The sequence below is a fragment of the Nelumbo nucifera genome, chromosome 2 (genome assembly GCF_055504915.1).
Source record: "Nelumbo nucifera cultivar China Antique chromosome 2, China Antique-T2T, whole genome shotgun sequence".
NCBI lineage: Eukaryota > Viridiplantae > Streptophyta > Magnoliopsida > Proteales > Nelumbonaceae > Nelumbo > Nelumbo nucifera.
In genome coordinates this window covers 78,484,410-78,507,705 of record NC_142650.1, presented here as the reverse complement: position 1 = coordinate 78,507,705, position 23,296 = coordinate 78,484,410, and the positions used below count along the sequence as shown (strand labels likewise).

The window sequence follows — 23,296 nt, the reverse complement described above, 5'->3', positions numbered from 1 at the left end:
AGGATAACAAAGATGCACGGCATGTTAAGACCTATGAAGTTGCACTCAAGGATAAAGATTTTGTTGAGGGTCCATGGTCACAGAATAATCTTGATAATGGTGCTGGTCTGTTAATACCTGTCCCCATGCCTCTTGGTGGTGTTATTATTATTGGAGAAGAAACAATTGTCTATTGTAGTGCTACTGCATTCAAAGCAATCCCAACCCGACCAGTAAGTGTATCTTTACTCAAACATGCTGTGCATTGTAGATTGTCTGTTTACTCTAGTTTCTTTTTCTTTAATGCATTTTGCTTTTATTACCAAAGAGTTCCAAGTTGTAGTTGTGCTGGATAGCTATTTTGCTGTACTGCTTCTTAATCTGTTTGATGTGCCTTTCCAGTCGATAACCAGAGCTTATGGAAGGGTTGATGCTGATGGTTCTCGATACTTGCTTAGTGACCATTCAGGGTTGCTTCATTTACTAGTTATCACCCATGAGAAAGAAAGGTGACAACATCTCTTTATGAGTTTTTAATGTCTGAATTGCTTATTTGACTAGTCAGATTCATATGTCTGAATTAAAATAGATTGCCATTCCAGAGTTTACAGTTAACGGATCATCATCATCATCATCATTTTTTTTTGAGAAATTTTAACCAGAATTTATTAAGAAAAAGAGGGGGAACAAGGGGAGATATACAAAGCAAGGGGAGAACCCTTACAAGTTACAAAGGAGGAAGCTTGTCGCTATACAAATGCTCCAAGTACACACCAAATTTAGCTAGGCCATCTGCAGTATGATTGTGTTTCCTAGGAATCCAAACTAAATTAACATTCAAACAATCCAAAGAATCCCAAGCCTCAGTCAGATAATGATTCAGTCTCCAAGGGCCCCCTTCTTTGTCTCTTAACCATTTTATCGTATTTGCTGAATCACCTGCAATGATCAAATTCTGAATTCCCAAATTTTTTATTATCCTGATTCCGGTGAGAGCAGCCATCACTTCAGCCTTCGTGGAGTCAGCCCAGCCGATTGGACCACTAAAAGTTCAGCATATATTGCCTCTTTCGTCCCTTACTGTACCTCCAATACCAGCAAGGCCTGGATTACCTAAGGCACACCCGTCAAAATTAAGGGTTATCACTCCTTCACTGATGGGTACGGGCTGCCTCAAGGATGTTTGCTGGGGAGGAGGGAGAAACAGAAAGGGGTGAACATCTCTGATAAGATCATTGGCTGAAAGTCCTTTGAACAGAGCTGAATTCACTGTCCAAAGGATGCAAAGGTAGGTAATATCTGAGATTAATTCCTCCAAGGTTCTGCTTTTATTGTCAAAGAGGCGGTTGTTTCTTTCATCCCAAACACCCCACAACACTGCATGTAGCACTGATTGCCAAAAGACTTTACCCCTTTTGCTTAGTTCCTTGCCATTGATTCAATATGTCCATAATGTGTTTTGGAAAAGCCCAGCTATAACCTGCCATATTCAAGAGGTGGGACCATATCCTTTGAGTGAAACTGCAGTGAAGAAGGATGTGATCTGCAGATTCACCTGCACTGAGGCATAAAATACAAACATGATGAGATATGGATCGTCTTCCCAAAAGTTTTTTCTGTAGGAGATCACAAGTATTAACTTTCTGGAGACAAGCTTCCCAAACAAAGAAGCAAATTCTTGAAGGGATGTGGCTACACGAGATTTTCTTGTAAGGAAAAGAGGAATGCTGTTCATCAGCAATCAAAGCCCTGAACATAGACTTAGAAGAGAATTTGCCATTTGGGTGAAGGGTCCATATTCGGGTGTCAGGATGAGAGGGGGATATGTAGGCATCTGAGGGTTTGAATTAGGTAGTGCCATCCCAATTATATAATGTAAACTGGTTTTCACTATCTTTGGAGTAGAGGTTTTTAAAGAAGGAAAGGAAAGCTTCTGAAATTTCCTCAGGATTCTCCACTTCCCTTTGATTTAGGTTGAGCTTATAAATAAAGTTCTTCCTACTTCTTCCCGAGGCATAGGTGTGAAAAAATCTGGAGTTATTGTCTCCTTTCAACCATCTCACTCTTGATGTTTGTCTCCAATAGATTTCTTTTCTTCTAACTAGCTGTTCTTATTCCTTTCTTAATTCTGCTCTTTTATTTCTGTTTAAGGCATTAAGGGTCTCATTTTGCTCTCTACCATCCAAATCCTCTAATTCCAAAAGAATTATTTTCTTCTTTTCTTCAACAGCTTTAAATTCTTCTCTCCCCCAAGCTTTAAGATTTTTCTTCAAAGCTTTTAATTTCTGAAAAAGCATCATTATCATCATCATTTTTATGTTTCCCACTTAAGTTTGTACATTCTTTGTCCTTAGGGTAACTGGACTCAAAATTGAGCTCTTGGGGGAGACATCAATTGCATCAACAATATCATATCTTGACAATGCATTTGTATATGTTGGATCATGCTATGGAGATTCACAGGTTTGTTGCTGAAATTGATTTTGTGTTTTTCTTGATATAGGAATTTGTGTATGTATGTATGTATGTAACAAATCATTCTATAAATTATAAAAGAACTGTATATGTTAAAAGATTAAGTAAATTTGACAAGGCAGTAATTTTGAGAAATGATAAATAGCTTTAAAAGCTAGATATAAAGCAAGATATAGGTGTATAAATGAGATGCACCTACTCATATGCATATCCTGGATCTTAGAAAATAGGGCATCCCCATTCCCCATATTTGTGTCTTAATTGGTGTCCATGTTTGGGCATCATACCTTGTTTATAGTGCAGGGGAGGAGTCAGGAGTTTTTTATTTTTCTTCTATTTTTAGGTTGCAGTAATAAACTGTTATTCTCATCAGTGATTTAAAAGGTACACCTAGGTGTATAGGGAAGGCTCATTTCAAGGTTTGTGCCTCGCCTAGGCCCAAGCACAGCTCTTTTAAAAAGGCACGTGCCTGGTGCACCTTGCGCCTCAGTCCAGGTCAGCGTTTTAAAAGCGCAAGGCGCAGAGGTCAATTTGCGCCTGAGGCACAATGCACAAGGCGAGGTGTGCGCCTTTTTGAAGCAAGGTGCAAAAATACAAAAAAAAAGCTAAAAAATAAAAAAAATGTCAGAAAATTAAAAAAAAGCCAAAAATAGTAAACATAACATTACTAAAAAACGTAAAGTTAAATTTTAAAATAATGTTTTAAAAAACCTATTATCTAAAATTAAAATACATAAACATAAGATATAAAGCATATTCAAATGAGAATTTAAAAATAAAATCAAACATATAAAACATTTTCAAGCATGTAAAACCTCTAATCTCTTTTTTCACTCAATTGCAGTACTTCACATAGCTAATGTAATGTAAAACATATTATATTCCTAATTCTACGAGCCGCCTTTGTGCCACGCCCCCGGCCAAGACGTTATGTTAAAAAAAAAAAAGCAAAAAAGCGCCAAATTTTCAAAAGGCTCATGCCTGGGCTGAGGCGCAAGGCACATTAGGCGCACCAGGCATGCGCCTTTTGAAAGGGCTGCGCCTAGGACCTAGGCGAGGCGCATACCCTGAAATGCGCCTCCCCTGTGTGCCTAGGCACACCTTTTAAATCACTGGTCCAGGTATCCGCCTTAGGCAAAATTTGTGCTTTTTGCTATTTTCTCAAGCATGGTGGCTGGGCCAGGGGCTCAATACAAAGCGACTTGTAGCATTAAGGTAATGTGATTAGAAAGAAATATAAAGATTAGAAGTTTCATATGCTTGAATTGTTGAGTGCTTGAATATGTTTTATATGTTATATATTTAATTTTACTTTTTACATTTTCACTTGGACATATTTTATGGAAAAAAAACTATGCTACTAGAAAGACAGGATCCAGCTTGAGTACAAGACCTCCAATGCAATGGTTTCCAAGAGCAGAGGCAACTCAAATAATATCAAATGGGTCTGCGAATGATGGTCCAAAACCAAGTATGTCAGAAATCATTCTGAGAAGGACGATGATGATGAAGGCTGGGTGAGCTGTGGTTTGGTGGAAGATGAGGAATCTGATTCAAAGTTGGATTAATTGGAAGACAGCATGGGGGAAGATGCAGGTCTCATGCAAGAAATAGAAGACCACCTGAATGCAACTTTTCTGTTCACAGAGGAAGAGAGAGAGCTACATGAGGCCTTGACTTTACGTCCAATACAGTGGAGTGTCAGTAGGTAGTAGGGGAGGGAAGCCGAAGCTCTAATAAAGAGGTACCAGAACCAATTTCTTGTCATAGGTAGGGTGTTGCGAGAATGGTCAGGAGGTGAATTTAAGTATAGAAGAATTCCCAGCAAAATATCCAAATGTGGTTGCTAGTAAACTCCAGGTTTTTGAACAGGAAAAAATAGCAAATCAGACCACTGTTGCTGAGAATCCTCCTTCCTCAAACCTAGGTACACATGTCGTTTCAGTTTTGGTTACTAATGTTTGCTTTGTGCTTGAAGTCTTTTCTCCAGGTTCCCAGGAAACTCTAAGGCTGCAAGACTGTGATAAGACGGGAAGTGAAAAGAATGTTGGGAGTGTAAACAAAGTTGGTTCAGAGGAGGAGCAAAGGAGAAGGAAAATCTGGGAGTTTTTAGAGGCCCTTAAGAGGAATGAAGTTGAGAAGCAAATGTCTGAGAATGGAGGGAGCAAAACCACACTGGGAAGGTGTAACCCAAGTTCTAAGGAAGGACGTAATAGTTCTAACCAGAGGGAGGATGTCTCTGAGAATGATTCAGTGGCTATATTTGTGGAAAAATTGAGGTGTAGAATTCAGAATCCAAATGATTTAAAAGCTTTTTTAAAGAAGGAAAAGGTGGGAGACAAAGTGAGGAAGAGAAATATGAGTGAAGTGGAAAGATTTAAGGGAAATAAGTAGGAAACTTAGTAAAAATGGGTTGAATTGATTTTGGAAGGAATGAATATTATGAGCTGGAATGTAAGAGGAGGGCTCGAAAAAGATCCATAATTAAGGAGGTTTTAAGAAAAGAGGAACCAGATATAGTACTAATATAAGAATAAAAAATGGCTGAGTTTGATAGGAGGTAGGCCAGAAGTATCTGGAGAGCTAGGGGCCTTAGTTGGGTTATCTCCCCATTTTGAGGTTCTTCGGGGGGGGGGGGGTTAGTTACACTTTAGAACAATGAGTCTCTACTTGGAATTGAGGAATTGGTAGGCAAATTCACCATCTCAATCAAATTTAGACAAGTAGGAGATGGATATTGGGTTTTGACAAATGTTTGTGGTCCCAATGGTCATAGGGAAAGAAAAGAGTTGGAAGACATTAGGGGTTTATGGGATGGGCCTTGGTGCTTGGGAGGTGATTTTAATGTTGCAAGGTTTTTGGAAGAAAAATAACAATCCTAGGCAAAGAATCAATATGAGCATGAGAAGATTCAATCAGTCCATTTGTTGCTTGCATTTGAGAATGGTTTTTTCTTTATTTGGGTGCAGTTGCCTATATTATTTGCTTTAGGAACATTTACATGGCCAAAGAAAAGAGGTAGAAAGTAGAATATTGTGGAGATGCACAAGATCATTTTAATTTGGACAATTTGGGAAGAAAGGAATATGGGGATTTCCTTGGAGAAGGAAACAAGGAAGTGGCGATGGAGCATACTATGATAAGGGTGATATATTGGGTGAAGTCCTTGGAAATATTCTCACCTTTATCCTATGATGTTATTTGGAAAAAATGGGGTGAGGTGCCAAAAAGTTACTCAAAGAAAAAGCGTTTACAAAAAATTTTGGTCACCTCTAGAAGGGGGTTTTATAAAACTAAATTTTGTGAGCAGCCAAAGCATTCCATGTCCCTTGAGTATGGGGGGAGTATTTAGAGACAAAGAAGGTTATATAGTAACCTTGTTCTCATGTCTGATTGGTATTATGGATTCTATAAAGGCAGAACTTACTTGCTGTTCTTCAAGGAGTGCAATTGGCTAGATAGATGAACATTGACAGATTGATCATTGTAGGTAGTTCAAAGGTAGTAGTGGAATGGCTCACAAGGATGAAATTAAGAAGTTTAAGTGGCTCACAACAAACATGCTTACAAGGGTAGAATGGGTTCAAAGGATGGCAAATGGAGCGGCTGATGCATCATAAATTAACAAAACAGGGAGACAGCAATATGGGCTCACAAGGATGAAATTAAGAAGTTTAAGTGGCTCAAAACAAACATGCTTACAAGGGTAGAATGGGTTCAAAGGATGGCAAATGGAGCGGCTGATGCATCATACATTAACAAAACAGGGAGTTAGCAAGGGATCAAATATTTTGGGCTTGATTATAAGTTGATGAAAATTATATGGAATAAGCTGTTCTGTACAAGACTTGTTGACACTCTTTTATAGACCCAAAATATTTACTTCCAACTCTTACTTGGACTCGTTGGACTCTAAATGCTTCCTTTTCAAAGTTTTACAAAATATAAGAAACCAGAAATTACTAAAAATAGTATGTCGTGATTTATTATAAATAGTGATGTTGAAGCTTAATATAAAAGAAACCATGGTAATTGCTGTGAATGTCAGTGGACTCCACTGGTCAACCTGTTCACTCTGGCCTTGACCACAAGTTGACAACTAGCACAAAACAAAAAACAGTTATTTGATGCCTTTAGTTTGGGCACTTCCTGATGTTGGATTGAGTTAAGAATCTGTAATATGGGAGTACTTGTTTGACCATTTTATCAGTCACTTCTTTTTAGGTATGTTGTTCATTTTGCAGGTTATGATCTGACCTCTTGTAGTTCATTTCTTTCTTTGCTTTTGTATTTGCATTACTTCTTTAGGATAATTCTTTGGTTGTAAATTTATTCAAAACATTTTATCAATATGTGAAATTCCTTAGCCCTTCTCACTCTGCTGTAGGAGTACAACTTGGGCAGTCCTGAATTGAGCATTTGTAAATTTCACTAGGGGCTTGGCCTGGGGTCTGGTTCTGATGCAACTGAAATTCTTCAACTTGGGTACCTGAATTTGCAACCGTACTTTGTTCCTCAATGTCATAATAGTCAGTAAGTAAGAAATAGGAGTGACCTCAAAGCACCTAAAGTCTAAACCTTGGAGTTGGAGATGGCTGGCTAATACACCACCTGTCAAGGTAAAAGGTAAGCAAGATAGAGGGTTAGCCTGATACCTAAATTTGCAACCATATTCTGTTCCTCAACATAATCATCAGTTAGTGAATCAGAATTAGGAGTATCTTCAAAGCCTACTCTAAACCTTAGATCTGGAGATGACACCAGCTACAGAGGATTATTGTAAAGAAGGGTAAGAGAGATAGTGGGCTAGCCTGATAAGGATGCAAATTGGGTACATGATTTGAAGAATTTAGAAAGCATCTGATGGCCCAATTTCTTGTATCAGGTCCATTCAAATTTTAACAAATGCTCAACCTGAGTCTGCCTAAGTTGCAACCCTTCAGTCTGCTGAAAACCACATTACACAGAAAAGAAATCTCTGGTGAGCCGTTCAGCAGGATAGACTATTTGAGCAGTAGAAAGACAACCCAAATCCATTTCTCCACATGGGAGAAAAACCTGTCTTCTCCAAAAAACCAATCTAGGAAAGACCAGTCCACATGCTTGGGTCATAAGTTGTCATCTATTTAAGTACTTATGCATTTGTAGTGATTGTCCATGTTGCTGCTAGGTCTTCTGATACTTAGAGAGCTGTACATACCTAGCATACTGGTGTCAGACAAATATGTACCTGATGCAATACCAGATACTGCATGAACACTTATATGGCATATTGATAAGCATTACCGCCTTCAAAATTTGTGAATGGTATATTTTAACAAATTGTACTGTAAAATAATTGTCTTTATTGGAAGTTCAATTACATTTTAGAATATACAAGCATGGAGAAATGACACTTAGCTTCAAAAGCTAGATACAAAGGCATGATATAAGTATATTCAAAATGCTTATTCTTGTACAATTTCTCAGATCTTTGGATATGGATAATTGTCTCCTCATTTCCTGTTCCTGTTTCTGTGCCAGTATACATATACTAGGTATCCTAGTAGGCTAAAGTAATATTGATGTCTTAACTACTTTGACTAGCAAAGTTGCCGATTGTTTGGATTACTTACATGTAATGGATACAGTGCAAGCCCATTTTCATGCTTTCATGATAACAGGTTACCCCAGTTGTATAACATTGTTCCATTCTGTTTTTTCCATTGGAATCTTGATGCTTGGACCCCATTGGAATCCTATTTTAGTATAACCAAGTACTCAAATTTCAAGATTTTTGGTACTAATTTGAACCAATTTTGTAAGATTCGAACTGTACTAAAAATCAGAATGCTCTACAGGTCATAATTTTGCTGGTTAATTGGGCTGTTGGTATGTTCAACTGGTAAAAAATCATCATTTAACTGGGAACCAGAATGGTCACTGGTTCCCAGTTTTCATGGTCTGACCATCCAGTCCAATCAGAGTCTTGCAAGAACTTTCATTGTTGTACTTTGATCATTTTGATACTTCTAATTTTCTGTGGTCAGTGTTGGACATTGTTTGTAGTATTCCCCCTTAGGCATTTTTTTTTGCACAATGTGGCTACTCTCATACTTGAATCCATGCCCTCACTCTGTCAGCCTGAGGTTTTGATCTGTTGCTGATAAAAAAATAATTTTGATCATCTGTGTTAACTGAAACTCAATATTATGCAATGTCATTGATACAGCTTATAAAGTTAAATCTGCAACCTGATGCAAAAGGTTCTTATGTGGAAGTCTTGGAAAGGTATGTTAATTTGGGGCCTATTGTGGACTTCTGTGTGGTTGACCTTGAAAGGCAAGGCCAAGGTCAGGTTGTGACATGCTCAGGAGCTTATAAAGATGGTTCTCTTCGCATTGTTCGAAATGGCATAGGGATCAATGAACAGGTATGCGTTATTTACAGTGGCTTCCTTATTTATGTGTTTTACATAGTAAGAGTTTTCTATATGATGTACAATTGTCTCAAAACAGGCATCTGTGGAACTTCAAGGCATCAAAGGAATGTGGTCTTTACGGTCATCTACTGATGATCCATATGACACCTTCTTGGTTGTAAGCTTTATCAGTGAGACACGTATTTTGGCAATGAATCTTGAGGATGAGTTGGAAGAGACTGAGATTGAGGGTTTTTGTTCACAAGTGCAGACCTTGTTTTGCCATGATGCTGTGCACAATCAACTTGTACAAGTAGGTTTCCTTGCTATTGCCTTATGTTGATCCTTTCTTTCATTTTTTGTTTTAAATATGGATTTATCCTTTTGATTTTTGTTAAGGAGATATGCATATGTATATACTAAGGACAGCAAAGCCCTTAGAAGAAAAGGCTTTTCTCTACAGCAGAACAATAATCCTACATAGAGCAAAGCATAGAATTTTTTTTTTTTGATAAATGAGTGAAATTTTATTAAACCAGCAAATAAGACTTGCGCAACCCGTGGAAAGGCACGAGATGCGACATTTCCTTTAAAGCTAATTACAAAATTATTAGTACAAAAGAAATTACACTGAAGCCCAAAATAAAGTATCCTGGGAAACCCCTTGTTTTGCAAGTGAATCAGCCAATGAGTTTGCTGATCTGCCTACCCACTGAACTCTGATTGTCATATTCCTTGTTAACCATTTAGCCTTTTTGAGAAGATCTCTAAAACCCCAAATCATAGTGTCTGGATCCTTCAGCATCCACCATCACCTGGGGATCTCCTTCAATAATCAGATGCTCTATTCCTAGCTGATTTGCAAGCTGGATTCCTTGTACAGCAGCCAGTAATTCGGCCCTTAAAGAGTCTCCCACACCCGCAGGACCTGAGTACAAAGATATCACATTACTATCTTTGTTTCTCAGCACTCCTCCTATGCTTGAAGGTCCTGGATTTCCTCGGCTACTTCCATCAAAGTTCAGCTTGATAAACTCCTCCCCTGGTGGCATCCATTCAACCCCATGTCTGTCCTTCCTGGTAGAAGTATTAGCCACTGCTAACCAACTTCTCCATAAGTCATCAAAAGAGTATGTATCAAAGATCTTTAGAGTTTTCAGCCACTGAATTGCCCTTGTCAAAATACATTCTTTAACTTCCGAGAAGCTCCTTTCTTTTTCACAAAAGATTCTGGTGTTCTTTTCTTCCCAAACTGTCCACAACAAAGCTGCTCTTATGCACTTCCACATAATTCTCCCTCTCTTTGTGTGCCATTCAAAATAGACGGACTAAACAACAAACTAGTATCAGATGGCAGGTTCCACCTACACTCGAACAACGTAAGAATCCAATTCCATAAAGCTGTAGCAAAGGAGCAAGAGATCAGTAAGTGGTGACAGTCTTCATTCTGAGATTTACAAAGAACACACCAATTAGGGGATAAGCACCAATTTAGTCTTCTCTTTTGTAGGTTTTCAAAGGTGTTAATCTTACCATAATAAACTTCCCAACAAAAAACAACAATTTTTGGGGGAATGGGCCTAGTCCAAAATTCTTTAACTGGGAAATTCTGAGGTGCAGAAGTGGAACAAAGGGACTTGAAGAAAGTGGAGCAAGTGAACAAACCATTCGGGTTAGGGGTCCAAATTCTTGTGTTAGGTTTGAGGGGATCTAAACAAATAGACTAAATGAAGACAATAAATCTGAAACACAAGCACTTTCATCATCACGTAACCCTCTACGGAAACCAATATCCCAGTTTAGGGCCAAAGAAGAATTTGAGTAGGAAATAAAACTAGAAACCGACTCTTCCTTATAAAGGGAAAGAGAGTAAAGAGAGAGAAAAAGGTCTTTAAGAGGTTGGTTGTCCACTCAAATGTCTTCCCAAAAAAGAACATTGTGTCCAGAATTAACGTCATACCTGACCAGATTGAGAAAATGGGGTAGAATTCCGTGAATGGCCTTCCAGGGTGTTGCAAGAGTCGCCCGTCGAGATACCCCGGCATCCCAACCGTTTTGCAAATAGTCATGAATACTATTCACCACCTTGTGCCACAACCTATCTCTCTCTAATGGCCATCTCCAAAGCCACTTCCCTAGTAAAGCTTCATTCTTAAGAACTAGATTTCCCAATCCTAATCCCCCTTCTTCCTTACTCCTGCTGACTATCTCCCACCTAATCAAGTGATCCTTCTTCTCTTCCCCAGGCTCCCACAAGAAATCCCTCAGCACCTTTTCTAGCTTCTTGGCTTCCCTTGAGGGTATCTTGAATACAAAAAGAAAATAAACCGGAAGACTAGCGAGTGTCGCCCTAATCAAGGTCACTCTACCCCTATTGAAATGTAACTTTTTTTCCAAGCAACCAGCCTCCTCAAACTTTTCCACAATTGGATACCAGAACCGACTTTCTTTTGGGTTAGCTCCTAATGGAAGGCCCAAATAGGTTGAAGGCCAATCAGATATGGAACACTCTAGAGAACCTGCTATAGCCTCTACCTCCTAATCTTCCAAATTGATTCCCACCACACAACTTTTGTCAAATTTAATCGAAAGGTTTGAAGCAGACTCAAAGAATTTAAGAAGATCTTTTAGGTTCTTCACTCTCCCTAAGTCTCCCCCTTCACAAAAGATGATGATATCATCACCAAACTGAAGATGAGTCACTGTGACATTATTCCTGCCTATCCTCCAACCTCTTATTATCCCTTCCCTATCTGCTTTAGAAGTCATTCTACAGAGCACAACTGCCACAAGTGTGAACAAAAAGGGGGAAATAGGATCTCCTTGCCTGAGCCCTCTATGTACTGGGAAGAAGTCCTTGACCCCTCCATTAACTAGAATTGGAAATTGGCAAGATGTTATGCATCCGCTCACCCACCTACACCATCTATCCCCAAATCCATATTTCCTTAGCACTTCTAATAGAAAATCCCAATCCACTGAGTCATAGGCCTTCTCAATGTCCAGCTTACAAATAAAACCTTGATTTCCAGGTCTCCTCATTTCCTCCACACATTCATTTGTTATAAGGATCTGATCTATAATTTGCTTATCTTGGATAAAATCACCTTGGGTTTGAGTAATGAGAAACGGAAGGACCTTTTTAATCCTTAAAGAAAGCACTTTTGCCACAATCTTATAGATTCTGGTCACCAAACTAATCGACCTGAAATCTTTAGGGTGTTTGGCATCTGATCTCTTTGGGATGAGAGCTAAGAACGTGGCATTAACTCTGCAACTAATCACATGGTTGTTTTCAAACTCCCTAAACACCTCAAACAAATCTTCCTTAATAATGTCCCAACACTCTTGATAGAAAGCCATGGTAAAACCATCTGGTCAAGGAGCCTTTGGCCTGTCCATAGAGAAAACAGCTTGACTTATCTCTTCCTCTTCAAAGTCTCTTTCCAACCAAGCTGCCTCACCGACTGATAGACCTGGCCAATCTAGATCTTCCACTCTCACCCTTCTCTAACGGCCTACTCAAAATGGATTTAAAGTGAGTTACAAAGCAATTGTGTATCTCCTCTTGTGACTCAATTTCTACTCCTTCAACCTCAATCCTTGTCACGATTTTTTTTCTCCTTCTCCCATTGGCCATAGCATGAAAGAACTTGGTATTCCCATCCCCTTCTTTGATCCATTGATGCCTAGATTTTTGCCTCCAAGATATCTCTTCCCTCAATAGAACCTCTTCCAAATCCTTCTTCAACTTCCATCTCAATTCTCTTCTTGTGCACTCATGGTCCTTTGATGTTCCTTTAAATCTAAATCCTCAATTTGGGATGTCAATCTGTTGTTTTTTTTGCTTTTCTCTGACATCCGAATGCAGAGAATGATGTTTTTGCATCTGGCATCTAAGCTTTAAAAAATTGTTATTTTACATTTTTTTTGCATCAAGGCGTCGGAGTACCCGTACAGGACCATGAGTGCCCTGAAGCTCTCCAGGTGGTCGTTCGAGTATGTGTTCCCGTCGTACATCTCCAAGGCATCCATTCTCCCTGGGGAATTGCTTTGTATGACTGAGGTGTCGGTTCGACCCTCCTTAACCTATCGGAGATCGGCTTTGACAGCACCAAGCTCATCTCGGAGTTCAACGAACATGGGGTTGGGCATGGCCTGTGCGCTATCCTGGTCTTCATGAGCACGATGGCGATCGACGCGGACTCTGGAGTGCTCGGAGGTGAGACCGCGTGCTTCGCACCTAGCGTGTTGGTTGTTCAGAACGTCCTGGAGGTCCAAGATGTGAGGGGAAGAGGCTCGATGCCAGCCCTTAGCCCTGGAGTGGGTGCTAGGGCGATCGCGGTATCCGCCTTCGTCCCTCGGCTTGGCCCTTCAGCGTCGGTGATGCTACTCGGTGGGTTGACGGCTATCCTCCAATAGTTCCGGTTCTTCCTCCCTTCAACTGGGTGGTCTGGAGGTCCTGGAGAGCGGGTCGGCTGAACGATTGCTACCAGACTCTGAGGGCTCGGTCTGCTGCGCATGGCCGAGGCTGGGGACCGGTTGGCTGGTAGACCCTTGCCGGCTCGGCTGTGTTGATTCCCCGGCGGGGCGGTCACCATGGGGGTGACCTCCTTCCTGGGGGTAGTTCTGCTCGATTTGCTGTGTCAAGTACTCCAGGCGGTCGAGCATGGCTTGGAACTGTCTATTGGTAACAAGATTCTGCGTGTTTCTTGTTCTTCGTACCATGTTGGTTGGTTGGAGCTTAGGGACTTGATAGCTTGTTATAGTTCTTTTTAGGGAACGTCTTTGCAACGCTTCCCACAGACTCCGAAATATGGAATCATTTGTCTTAGTGGGTGTTGGTGCTCGGATTGGCTGAGGACAACAAAGTAATTTCGCCCCTAGACTTTGAAGGCTGGCCGAAGGCTTCAAGGGTTCAGAGAGCTTGTGCTGAGGCCAAGGTATATAGGCCGAGGCAGAATGGGCTCCAAGTACTGTAGAAGCCGAAGGTAAATGACCGAGGCACTGCATGATAGAATGCATTAGAGGCCTCAGGTGAGAACCCGAGGCAGAGTCTCCGACGGTCAAGTTAGTACGTGGTACGAAGAGGGGAACCGTAATATAGTTTTTGAGACCAGTTCCAGGTCCAAATGCAGATTGTATCAGATTAGCTCTGATTCCATCCCCTTACCTGGAGGGGGCACCCCTATTTATACTTGAGCTGCCTGGAGGTAGGTGGAGATGAATGCCTGAGATGGGAGCCGTACAGAAGCATACAACGGGCTTGAAAGGATCATGTGAATGGGTTGGGTTGGGTCACCCCACATCAGTGGGCTGGGAGCTATAGCGGATCTTGTTCCCGGATCTGGCACTCATTGGCTGGGCCTCCCAGCCTCAAATGGGCTGGGTTGGGTGACCCCACATCAGTGGGTTTCCAACAAGTAGTTTGTTTGTAGACTTCTAACAGCTGCTTTTACATTAAATGTCCAACATTTAGATTTTGTTTCTCTACATAAAGCTATGTAATCGTAAGCATGAGGCATTCAAGTTCTTTTTTTGTTTTGTGAAGCTAAGCTTTTTTCCTTTCCTTTTTTATGAGAGTTGAGAGAGTCCTATCTTCGGTGAGTCCCCTCTTCATTGTATGATGAATTCCCAAACTTGTTGCTTTCATCCAATTTCTCTTTTCTCTCTTATTTATTTGAGCAATTTATTCCACTTTCTTTATTCATATTTGAGCTACATCAAGTGGTATTAGAGAAGGTTGAGTTAGAGCTTACAAATCCATTGCTCTACTTTCTTTCTCAATTCAAAAAATAGTGGTGCTGTTCAAGAAATTAGCACAAATGACATCCTAGTTTGGGTAATGAATTTTTCATGAACATAGGGTTTGTGATATATCATTGGAAAGCTTTTAGAGTCTATTTTCTAACTCAACAAATGGTTTGTCAATTGGAGTTTTCTATAGAAAGTTATAGGCAAAGTAAAATCAGTCGCCGAAGGTTCCTGAACATCCGAATCTTTCAGGATTTGAGATACAATGCCAAGAGGCTGACCTAAGACTCAATGTAAGGTTTCAATAAGGATAGATATTTACATAAGAAGTCAATGAATTAAAGCAATCCTATAGTACTATTCAGCACATGGTGGAGGAGGTTTTGTGAAGGCTCCTTGGGCAAGCATTTGAAGAACCAATTGCGTTTGATTAAGAGAATCATTTTAATACCTTAAGTTTTACTAGAGCACAAACATCTACACCTTCACAACAATCTTGGGCTATGGATCTACTTGTATGCGCCTTGGAAAGTACTGGCAAGAACATTGTGTTGACATTTCCAACTTTGAAATAAGCTTGATCTTGAATCTTATTGTGATTTGGTTGCATCTTAAGAAACTTACTTTGAATGGAAGGAACTTGTTGCTACAAAGCTCAAAAGTCAAGTTTTAGTTTTGTGTCAAGAATACCAACTATGTCATGAACGTAGAGGAATTTGGCGAGTTGATACTTGGGGAAAAATGAAAATAAAATTAGATGAGAAGTTTATTTGTTCCTCTTGATTATTCTCAAACTCCATATAGGAAGTTTCACCATCTCTACCAAATGATTGATCAAAGCGTTTCCGACTATACGAAGGAATTCTATTAATACTTGAGTTGAGTAAATTTACAAGAAACTGATGACTGATTGGTTGCAAGATATTTAAGTGGTTTAAAATTGTCCATTCAAGATGAAATATTTTTTTACTACTTAAGTAGTTTTGAAGAAGCCTACCAAATGTTTTTGAAGGAGGAAGGGAAATTAAAATGTCCTCCGTTAATCGAATTGAGAAACCCTTGTTTAGGATTTTTAAAGAAAGGAAAATGGTGACCCGAACATTTGACCATCCCAACTATTTATCAAAAAAAAAAAAAAAAACATTTGACCATCCCAACTTGCAAGATTCGGAGGGCTTGAAGGAATGTGATACTTTCTCATGTGAAAGAAGTCGTGATGGAACCCAAACAAATAAGTGTTTCCAATGTGGGAAGAGAGGGCATTTAATCTATGAGTGTTCCTCAGAGAGGATAGACAACTGGTTAAACTTTATAGATGAAAATGATGAAGATGTTTGGGAAGAAAGAAATTCAAGAATATTCTTGGAGAAGGATAGCAGTAAGGAAGACATAATTGAAACAATAATGATTAGAGTGGCACATTGGCTGAAATCTTTGGAAGTATTTTCAAATGTTTCAATGTAGGGTTTACTTAGAAAGTGGAAGGACGTGGCTGGCTCTTGCTCAAATAAGACTATCATTAATCACCAATGGTCTCTATTGAAAAGAGGGTTCATCAAACTTAACTTTGATGGTAGTAACATGGGAAATCCAGGAATCTCATGTATTGATGGTGTACTTAGAGATGAGGAGGGCAAGATAATTGCCCGATACTCAAGACTGGCTCGGGAGTGAGATTCTCTTAGAGCAGAAGTATTGGCTTTGATGGTGATTTGAAATTAGTAAAGTGAGCTGGACACAAAGTAGGGAGATGAAGTATTGGATTTGTAGTCATTGGTGTGTTCTTTGTAAAGCTGATGGGGAGACTTGTTTCCATCTACTGGTGTCTTGCCAATTTGCAAAATCTATTTGAGAGTGGGCTTTCTCTCTGTTTGGGTATACTTGGAATCCTCCATCAAATATGCGAAGTCTTTTTGCTCCTTTTTTCAGGTGGCGTATGAAAAGGGGAAGGAGTATGTGGAGAGGACTGATGGCAGCAGTCTGCTGGTCTTTATGGGAAGAAAGAAACTCTGGGATTTTTCTCTAAAGAAGAGAGAAGTGCTGAAGATCTAAGGGCCCTGATCCATATAAGGGCTGTACAGTGGATGAAATCCCTAGAGCTATTCACAGACTTTACAGTGGATGACATGCTGAGGAAGTGGGGTGAGATTGCAAGCTGTACCCAGACTAAAGCAGGAATGAGTGTGTCTTGGACTCCCCCACCGGCGGGCTTCATAAAACTAAACTTTGATGGAAGTAACTAAGGGAACCCTGGACAATCAGGGATTGGGGGTGTTTTTAGGGACGAGAATGGGGTTGTTTCTGCCATGTTCTCAGGCCCACTTGGAGTGGGTGACTCCCTTAGAGCTGAGATCCATGCAGTCGTGGAAGGAGTCCAGAAAGCTAGGGAGATAAACCTTAGAAAACACATAATAGAAGGGGACTCGGAGGTGGTGGTAGGCTGGCTGAATAAAGACGATAGTGGTTTATGGAGATATAGTAATATGAGAAGGAAATTCAGATGGCTGATTCAAGAAATGGAAGTTAAAATCAGTTGGGTAAAAAGAAAAGCTAATTCTTTTGCTGATGGGTTAGCTAAACAAGGGGGGGACAGGGAGTCGATGTTCTGGGCACAGTTGTAATTTAAATCTGTTTTTTCCTTTTTCCTTTTCTCTTTCTCTCTTTTCCATTTCTTGGGGCTCAAGCTGAAGTTGGAAGATAAGAAAGTTTGTCTTCCTCTTTGTAATTCCCATTTTGATAATTAATGAACTGTGTTATTGATCAAAAAAAAAAATTCCAACAGTCCTTAATAGTAGGAAGATGAATGGTTGTGTAGTAATATTTTTCATACTTTTTGTGCTGCTTATTGTAAGAAGTGTTTAGTTTTGATTGATTTGGGAAGTTGTGAGAATATGGTACTAAGGAAATGGTTGATAACTTAAATTTAAAACGTGACAAATGCCCTAAACCCTATAAGATTTCATGGTTTAAGAAGGGAAGTTTGGTCCCAATTATTGAAAGATGTTTGGTTAAATTTTCAATAGGACAATATGATGGTCAAGATTTTGTGTGAGTATGGTACATTGCCTATTGATGCATGTCACCTTTTACTTGCACATCCTTGTTAATATGATAAACAAGTTTATCATCATGATAGGAAAAATACCTATTCCCTCTTTTTCAATGGAGTGAAGTGCATTTTAACTCCTTTGAAGGAAATTCCTTCAAGAGTGACTCGTTATCATCATCACCTCTCTTGTATAGCATAATTTGTAGCATTTCTTTCAAGAGTGACTAAGGAAGAAAATTATAGTCTCTTGTCTCTAAGATGATTTGAGAATTCTTGAAAAGAAAATTCTACTGTTTATTCCCTTGCTGTCCTTGAGATTATTAAGCAAGAAAGGAAGGGAAAAAAATACCGTAATGCTTGTAAAAGCTCCTTAAAGGATTTCGTGATATTACACTGGAAGGACTTCCAAGTGAGCTACTGCCTATGTGTAGTATTCAACATTATTGACCTAATTTACAGTGCCACCTTATCTAACTTACCCCATTATGATATGAGCCCAACAAAACATGCTGATCTCTCTTGAAAAAGGAGTTTATTCAAGAGAGTCTTAGCCCTTGTGTAGGACATGCCCTCCCTCCTTACACCAAGATGGGACTTGGAGGATGTGTCTGGATAGTCGACCTATCAACATGTATGGGGCAAAGCAATTTTTTTTTTGATAGATAAAGAAATTTTCAAAAATTGATCTTAGAAGTGGATACCATCAAATCAATATTTGACTTGGTGATGAATGGAAAATTGTTTTTAAGATAGTGTTTATGAGTTGTTATTCATGCCTTTTGGGCTGTCTAATGCATCTAATACTTTCATGCCGTTAATGAATCAAATCTTACGATCTTCTATTTTAAAATTTGTGGTTGTTTATTTTGATGATATTCTTATATTTTGCTTTTCACATTTTGAACATATTTACCATTTGACACACATGTTGTGGGTTTTATGTAAGGAGAAGTTATAGATTAACCTTAAGTAGTGTTCCTTCATGATTCATAAGAAGCTTCCATGGCTTAGCTACATATTATAGGCGGTTCATAAAGAACTTTAGCACTATCATTGCCCCAATGACTGATTGCATAAAGTCCAAAAGTTTTGTTTGGACAAATGAAGCTGAAGAGAGCTTCAATCTAATCAATAAGAAGCTGTGACACCCATTCTTACCTTATCTAATTTTAAGTAGTATTTGAGGTAGTATGTGGTGCATCTCATCTAGGAATTGAAGCTGTCTCAAGTTGAAAAGGACACCAGTTGAATGAAGCCAAGGAACATTATTCTACTTATGACCTTGAATTTATACTATAATACAAGCTTTGAGATATTGGCGTCACTACTTCATTCACAAGGAGCTTGTGCTATACTTATTAGGCCTAGTCATGAGCTGGGATCGGGCTGGGCTTTACCACTTGTTAGCAGAAAATGTTCAGGGCCGAGCCCAAAGCCTAGTCCCAAGCCTGATGCCCAATCTGAAGCTTTTTTTCCAAGCTTGAAGCCTAACCTGAATGGGAAATAAAAGTAAATTTGAGATCCAAGAAAAGTTTATTATATATTATTAAAATATTTTTTATTATGAAAAAATCTATGCTGTTAGAAAGACATGGCTTTGACCAATCCAAAACTCCCCGTGAATTTGATAACCACTTTTATGATATTGGTTGATAGGTAACAATTTTTTTTTTTGATAATTGAAAATGATTTCATTAAACAATAGGAATAAGATTTTACAAGAATCCCTTGGAGAGGCATGAGATGCAGCCTCTCCTAACCGTTACAAAAGATCAGAAATAAAATTACAATGCTGCCCAGAATAAATGGTCCCTACTAGACCCCTGTTTAGCAAGATGATCAGCCAAAGCATTTGCCTCCCTACCCACCCACTGATATCTACATGTTATCTGCCTTGTTAAACATTTAACTTTTTTGATGAAATCCCTATAACTCCAAACAACTGAGTCTAGATTTGACAGCCAGCTCACAATCACCTTAGAATCCCCTTCAATCAATAGGTTCTCCACTCCTAGTTGATTAGCAATCTGAATTCCCTGTACTGCAGCTAATATCTCAGCTCTTATAGAGTCCCCTATCCCTATCGGGCCTGAGAATAAGGATATGATGTTGCCATTTTCATTCCTCAATACTCCTCCAATGCCAGACAGTCCTGGGCTACCTTGGCTGCTTCTGTCAAAATTCAGTTTAAAAAAACCTTCTGGGGGAGTTACCCAAACTATAGTGGCTCTGGTTTTCCTAACCGAAGTGTGTGCAACTGTGGCCCAATTCTGCATATGTCATCAAATGAAAAAGAACTGAAAGAAGCCAAGGATTTCAACCAATGGATAGCGTTTCTTTCTTCCCAAATTGTCCATAAGGTGGCTGCTCTGAAACATCTTCACATACTCCTTCATCTTTTTGTTAGGCAAACAAAGTTAGTTGGTGTGAATAATGATTTTACCTCTGCTGGTTGATTCCACCTACATCCAAACAAAACAAACATCCAATCCCAAAGAGCTGCAGCAAAGGAACAAGAAACCAGTAAGTGGTAACAGTCCTCACTATGAGAATGTCCACATAGTGAGGTCCTTTGTGAATGCACAATTAACCTGAACTATTGGGATTTTTCTCACTATTTGAAGGTCTTTTGTGAATGTCCACATAAATCATATTCGATTTGGGTATTTAATGATATAGGCAACTATTTATTTAACTTGTGAATTGATCATAATGAATTGGTTCTCAAATCTTTGGGTATTTAATGATATAGGCAACTATTTACAAATCCCACTGCCACTAGGATTTATGGGTTATGGGTATAGGGCATTCACATGTGAGCTACAATGCTGGGAACAACCTGAAGGAAATTCCCTGATTTAATTGTGCATTACATATACATTCTACTCACCCAAATTACGGAAATTCTTTGCAACCAGTAAGGTGCTTTGCTCATAAAATGGCAATTCAGTATTATCTTAATCCATAACATTCTACTTGGTCCTGAGTATTAATTTTTTTATCAGCAAGGAAAATTAATTTTATTAAAAAGCAAGAATTCAAGTTACAGAATTACAATATATCACAAGATATCAATCAAGCCCCAAAACAACTGCTGCCTATAGACCCCCTGCTTGGCTAACGAGTCAGCCATCCCATTAGCAGTCCTTCTGATCCAAGTGAAAGTGACATTGAGTTCCTTCGCCAGGCTTTCTACTTCCCTCAGGGTATGTATATAAATCCAAGGAACATTACACCTTTTGGTAGTCCAAGAGATAACCAGTTTAGAGTCCCCTTCAACCTCCATGTTTTGTAGGTTTGCTTGCTCAGCCTTTAGCGAATCTCCTACCCTTAAAGAACCTGAAATTAGTGCCATCACTTTGCTTGAGTAATATCTAAACACAGAACTAATACCTGCCAATCCCAGGTTTCCTATAGAGCTCCCATCAGAGTTCAGCTTGAATTTATTGCTAACTGGGGGCTTCCATTCCATCACCTTTTTTTCTTTTACATTAGAACGGTGTTCTGCTTCATTCCACACTCTTATTATGTCAGTCGCTGAATAGCTTTGGAAGAGCTCCAATGTTTTTATCCAGTGTGCAACTTTTATCTTTATAGTTTCCACAATTTCTTCCTTTGACCTGTGCTTTTCATTGAAGATCTTTGCATTTCTTTCCTCCCAAACAGTCTACACCACTGCTGCCCTAACTGTTTTCCACATCACTCTTCTACTTTTCGTTGGTTGTCTTAGGAAATTTGGGTTGAAGAGACTCACTGCATCCTGAGGAGTGATCTACCTGGAACTTGGTCCTGAGTATTGACATTCTTTTCATCTTCTTTTTGTATTTTTACCCCAATAATCCTGAATTTAGTGATATTTCTCACTATTACATTATTATAGCAGAAGATATAGCCCTTGAAAGAATGGAATGACAAATTTTTGCTAACCTCAAATAGTTGGCTGCACTTGTAAGTTGTCAGTTGAAAGATAATTGGCTGTTAGTGCCAAGCTCAAGCAGGTGATAGGTTTTGTTCTATGTAGTTCTTTGCAGATATGATTCAGTTTTTCTCCCATCTCTGTGACAGGTAACTGCAAACTCTGTACGTTTAGTCAGTTCTACATCTAGACTTCTGCTTGATGAATGGAAAGCCCCATCAGGATTTTCAGTTAATGTGGCTACAGCTAATGCAACTCAGGTTCTTTTCAGACTTTTGTCTATTAAAGTATTAAATTGCAATTAAAGTAAAAATATTTTTTCAGAAACATGATCAGCAGTGTACTATGACAAAGATGTGAAACAAAATTAATATTGTTAAGCCTTTTAATTTGTAAGAGGTGTTGGCAATAGATATTGGTGCCGCCACTTGCTATGGACTGTTCATTTGGAGCCCAAGATCTAAATCTCGCAATCGGGGAATCTTAATTGGCCTGATTTTAGCTTAAGTTTGGATTTTATGATCTTTGGGTTGTACATTAAAGCATCTGGGTCATTGTTATTTTTGGCCATAGGCATATACAAGAGGTTGCACTATCTGAAGGTTTCAGTCGTTTTCAGCAGGTCAGACTTACGGTCTTTGGTGTCAGATCACCAAGTTGTGCATTACTTTACATAATTTATCTTGTTAAGGATGTTAAAATAGCTTTGTTTTTCCTTCATGTCAATGCATGCCTATGAGATGATTTAAGGACTGTTATTAGTCTATTATCTATTTTTCCAGCTCCATACTCTGCATGTGCATTCTCATCTTCTGTAATGTGTAAATGGGAAACCAACCCTTGTACTGTATTTTGATCTAGAGATAATGAGTCAGATAGCCCTGACAAATGAGGGAATTGACTTAGAGTTCATCTGCCTTGACCATATTGCCATTGTAAAGTGGTCAAGGATTTTGGTATTACTTTACAGCTACTGTTTGTCTGAATTAACCTTCCTTTTGACTGTAAGGAATTAAGGGGCAGTGGGAATGTTTGCCCTGTGTGCAAGAGAAGACTGATCATTTCTATGGAATGTTTTCATAATTTATTCTGTATAAACGGCTATGTATTTGTATTCAGTATGGTATGTAACAGTTTCAAAATGCTTATTGAATTTTGGTCTGTCATTTTTCCAACAGGTTTTATTGGCTACTGGGGGTGGTCATTTAGTTTACTTAGAAATTGGTGTTGGAAAATTGACAGAAGTAAAGCATGCACAATTGGAATATGAGATATCTTGCCTTGACATAAACCCTGTTGGTGAAAACCCTGACTACAGTCAGCTAGCTGTAGTTGGAATGTGGACTGATATAAGTGTTAGGATATATTCTCTTCCAGGCCTGGATCTCATCACAAAGGAGCATTTGGGAGGAGAGATAATTCCTCGTTCTGTTCTTTTATGTTGCTTTGAAGGGGTATGTTTAACTTTTACTTTTCTTTTTTTTTTTAACTTGGTATGGAATTGCTTCTGTTGGTTGATGTTATGACAGGATATGTAAGGTGCTGTTGATGAACACCATGGATAGTCTACCAAGTAAATATTAGACATGGCATACATGGGATACATGTAGAGATGCTAAGATTCAGAAGGGTCATTGTAAGGGATCTCACATGCATAAAATAAACCCAATGGAATAATTGTTATTACCCATTCAATTCATCCCTTCGCATTGGGAAATACAAA

General features: G+C 39.0%; 1 protein-coding gene across 2 annotated transcripts in view; it reads left to right on the top strand.

Annotated features, from left to right (window-relative positions):
- The window catches only part of LOC104590707 (DNA damage-binding protein 1), an 81,455-nt gene that overhangs the window by 41,556 nt on the left and 16,603 nt on the right, over nt 1–23,296 (top strand). For both annotated transcript variants that reach the window (XM_010249440.3, XM_088899414.1), the window contains 7 exons: nt 3–212; nt 382–488; nt 2,334–2,442; nt 8,666–8,866; nt 8,952–9,167; nt 21,723–21,833; nt 22,752–23,027. In XM_010249440.3, coding sequence (XP_010247742.1) covers nt 3–212; nt 382–488; nt 2,334–2,442; nt 8,666–8,866; nt 8,952–9,167; nt 21,723–21,833; nt 22,752–23,027 — 1,230 coding nt within the window. The remainder of the gene's footprint in view (nt 1–2; nt 213–381; nt 489–2,333; nt 2,443–8,665; nt 8,867–8,951; nt 9,168–21,722; nt 21,834–22,751; nt 23,028–23,296) is intronic.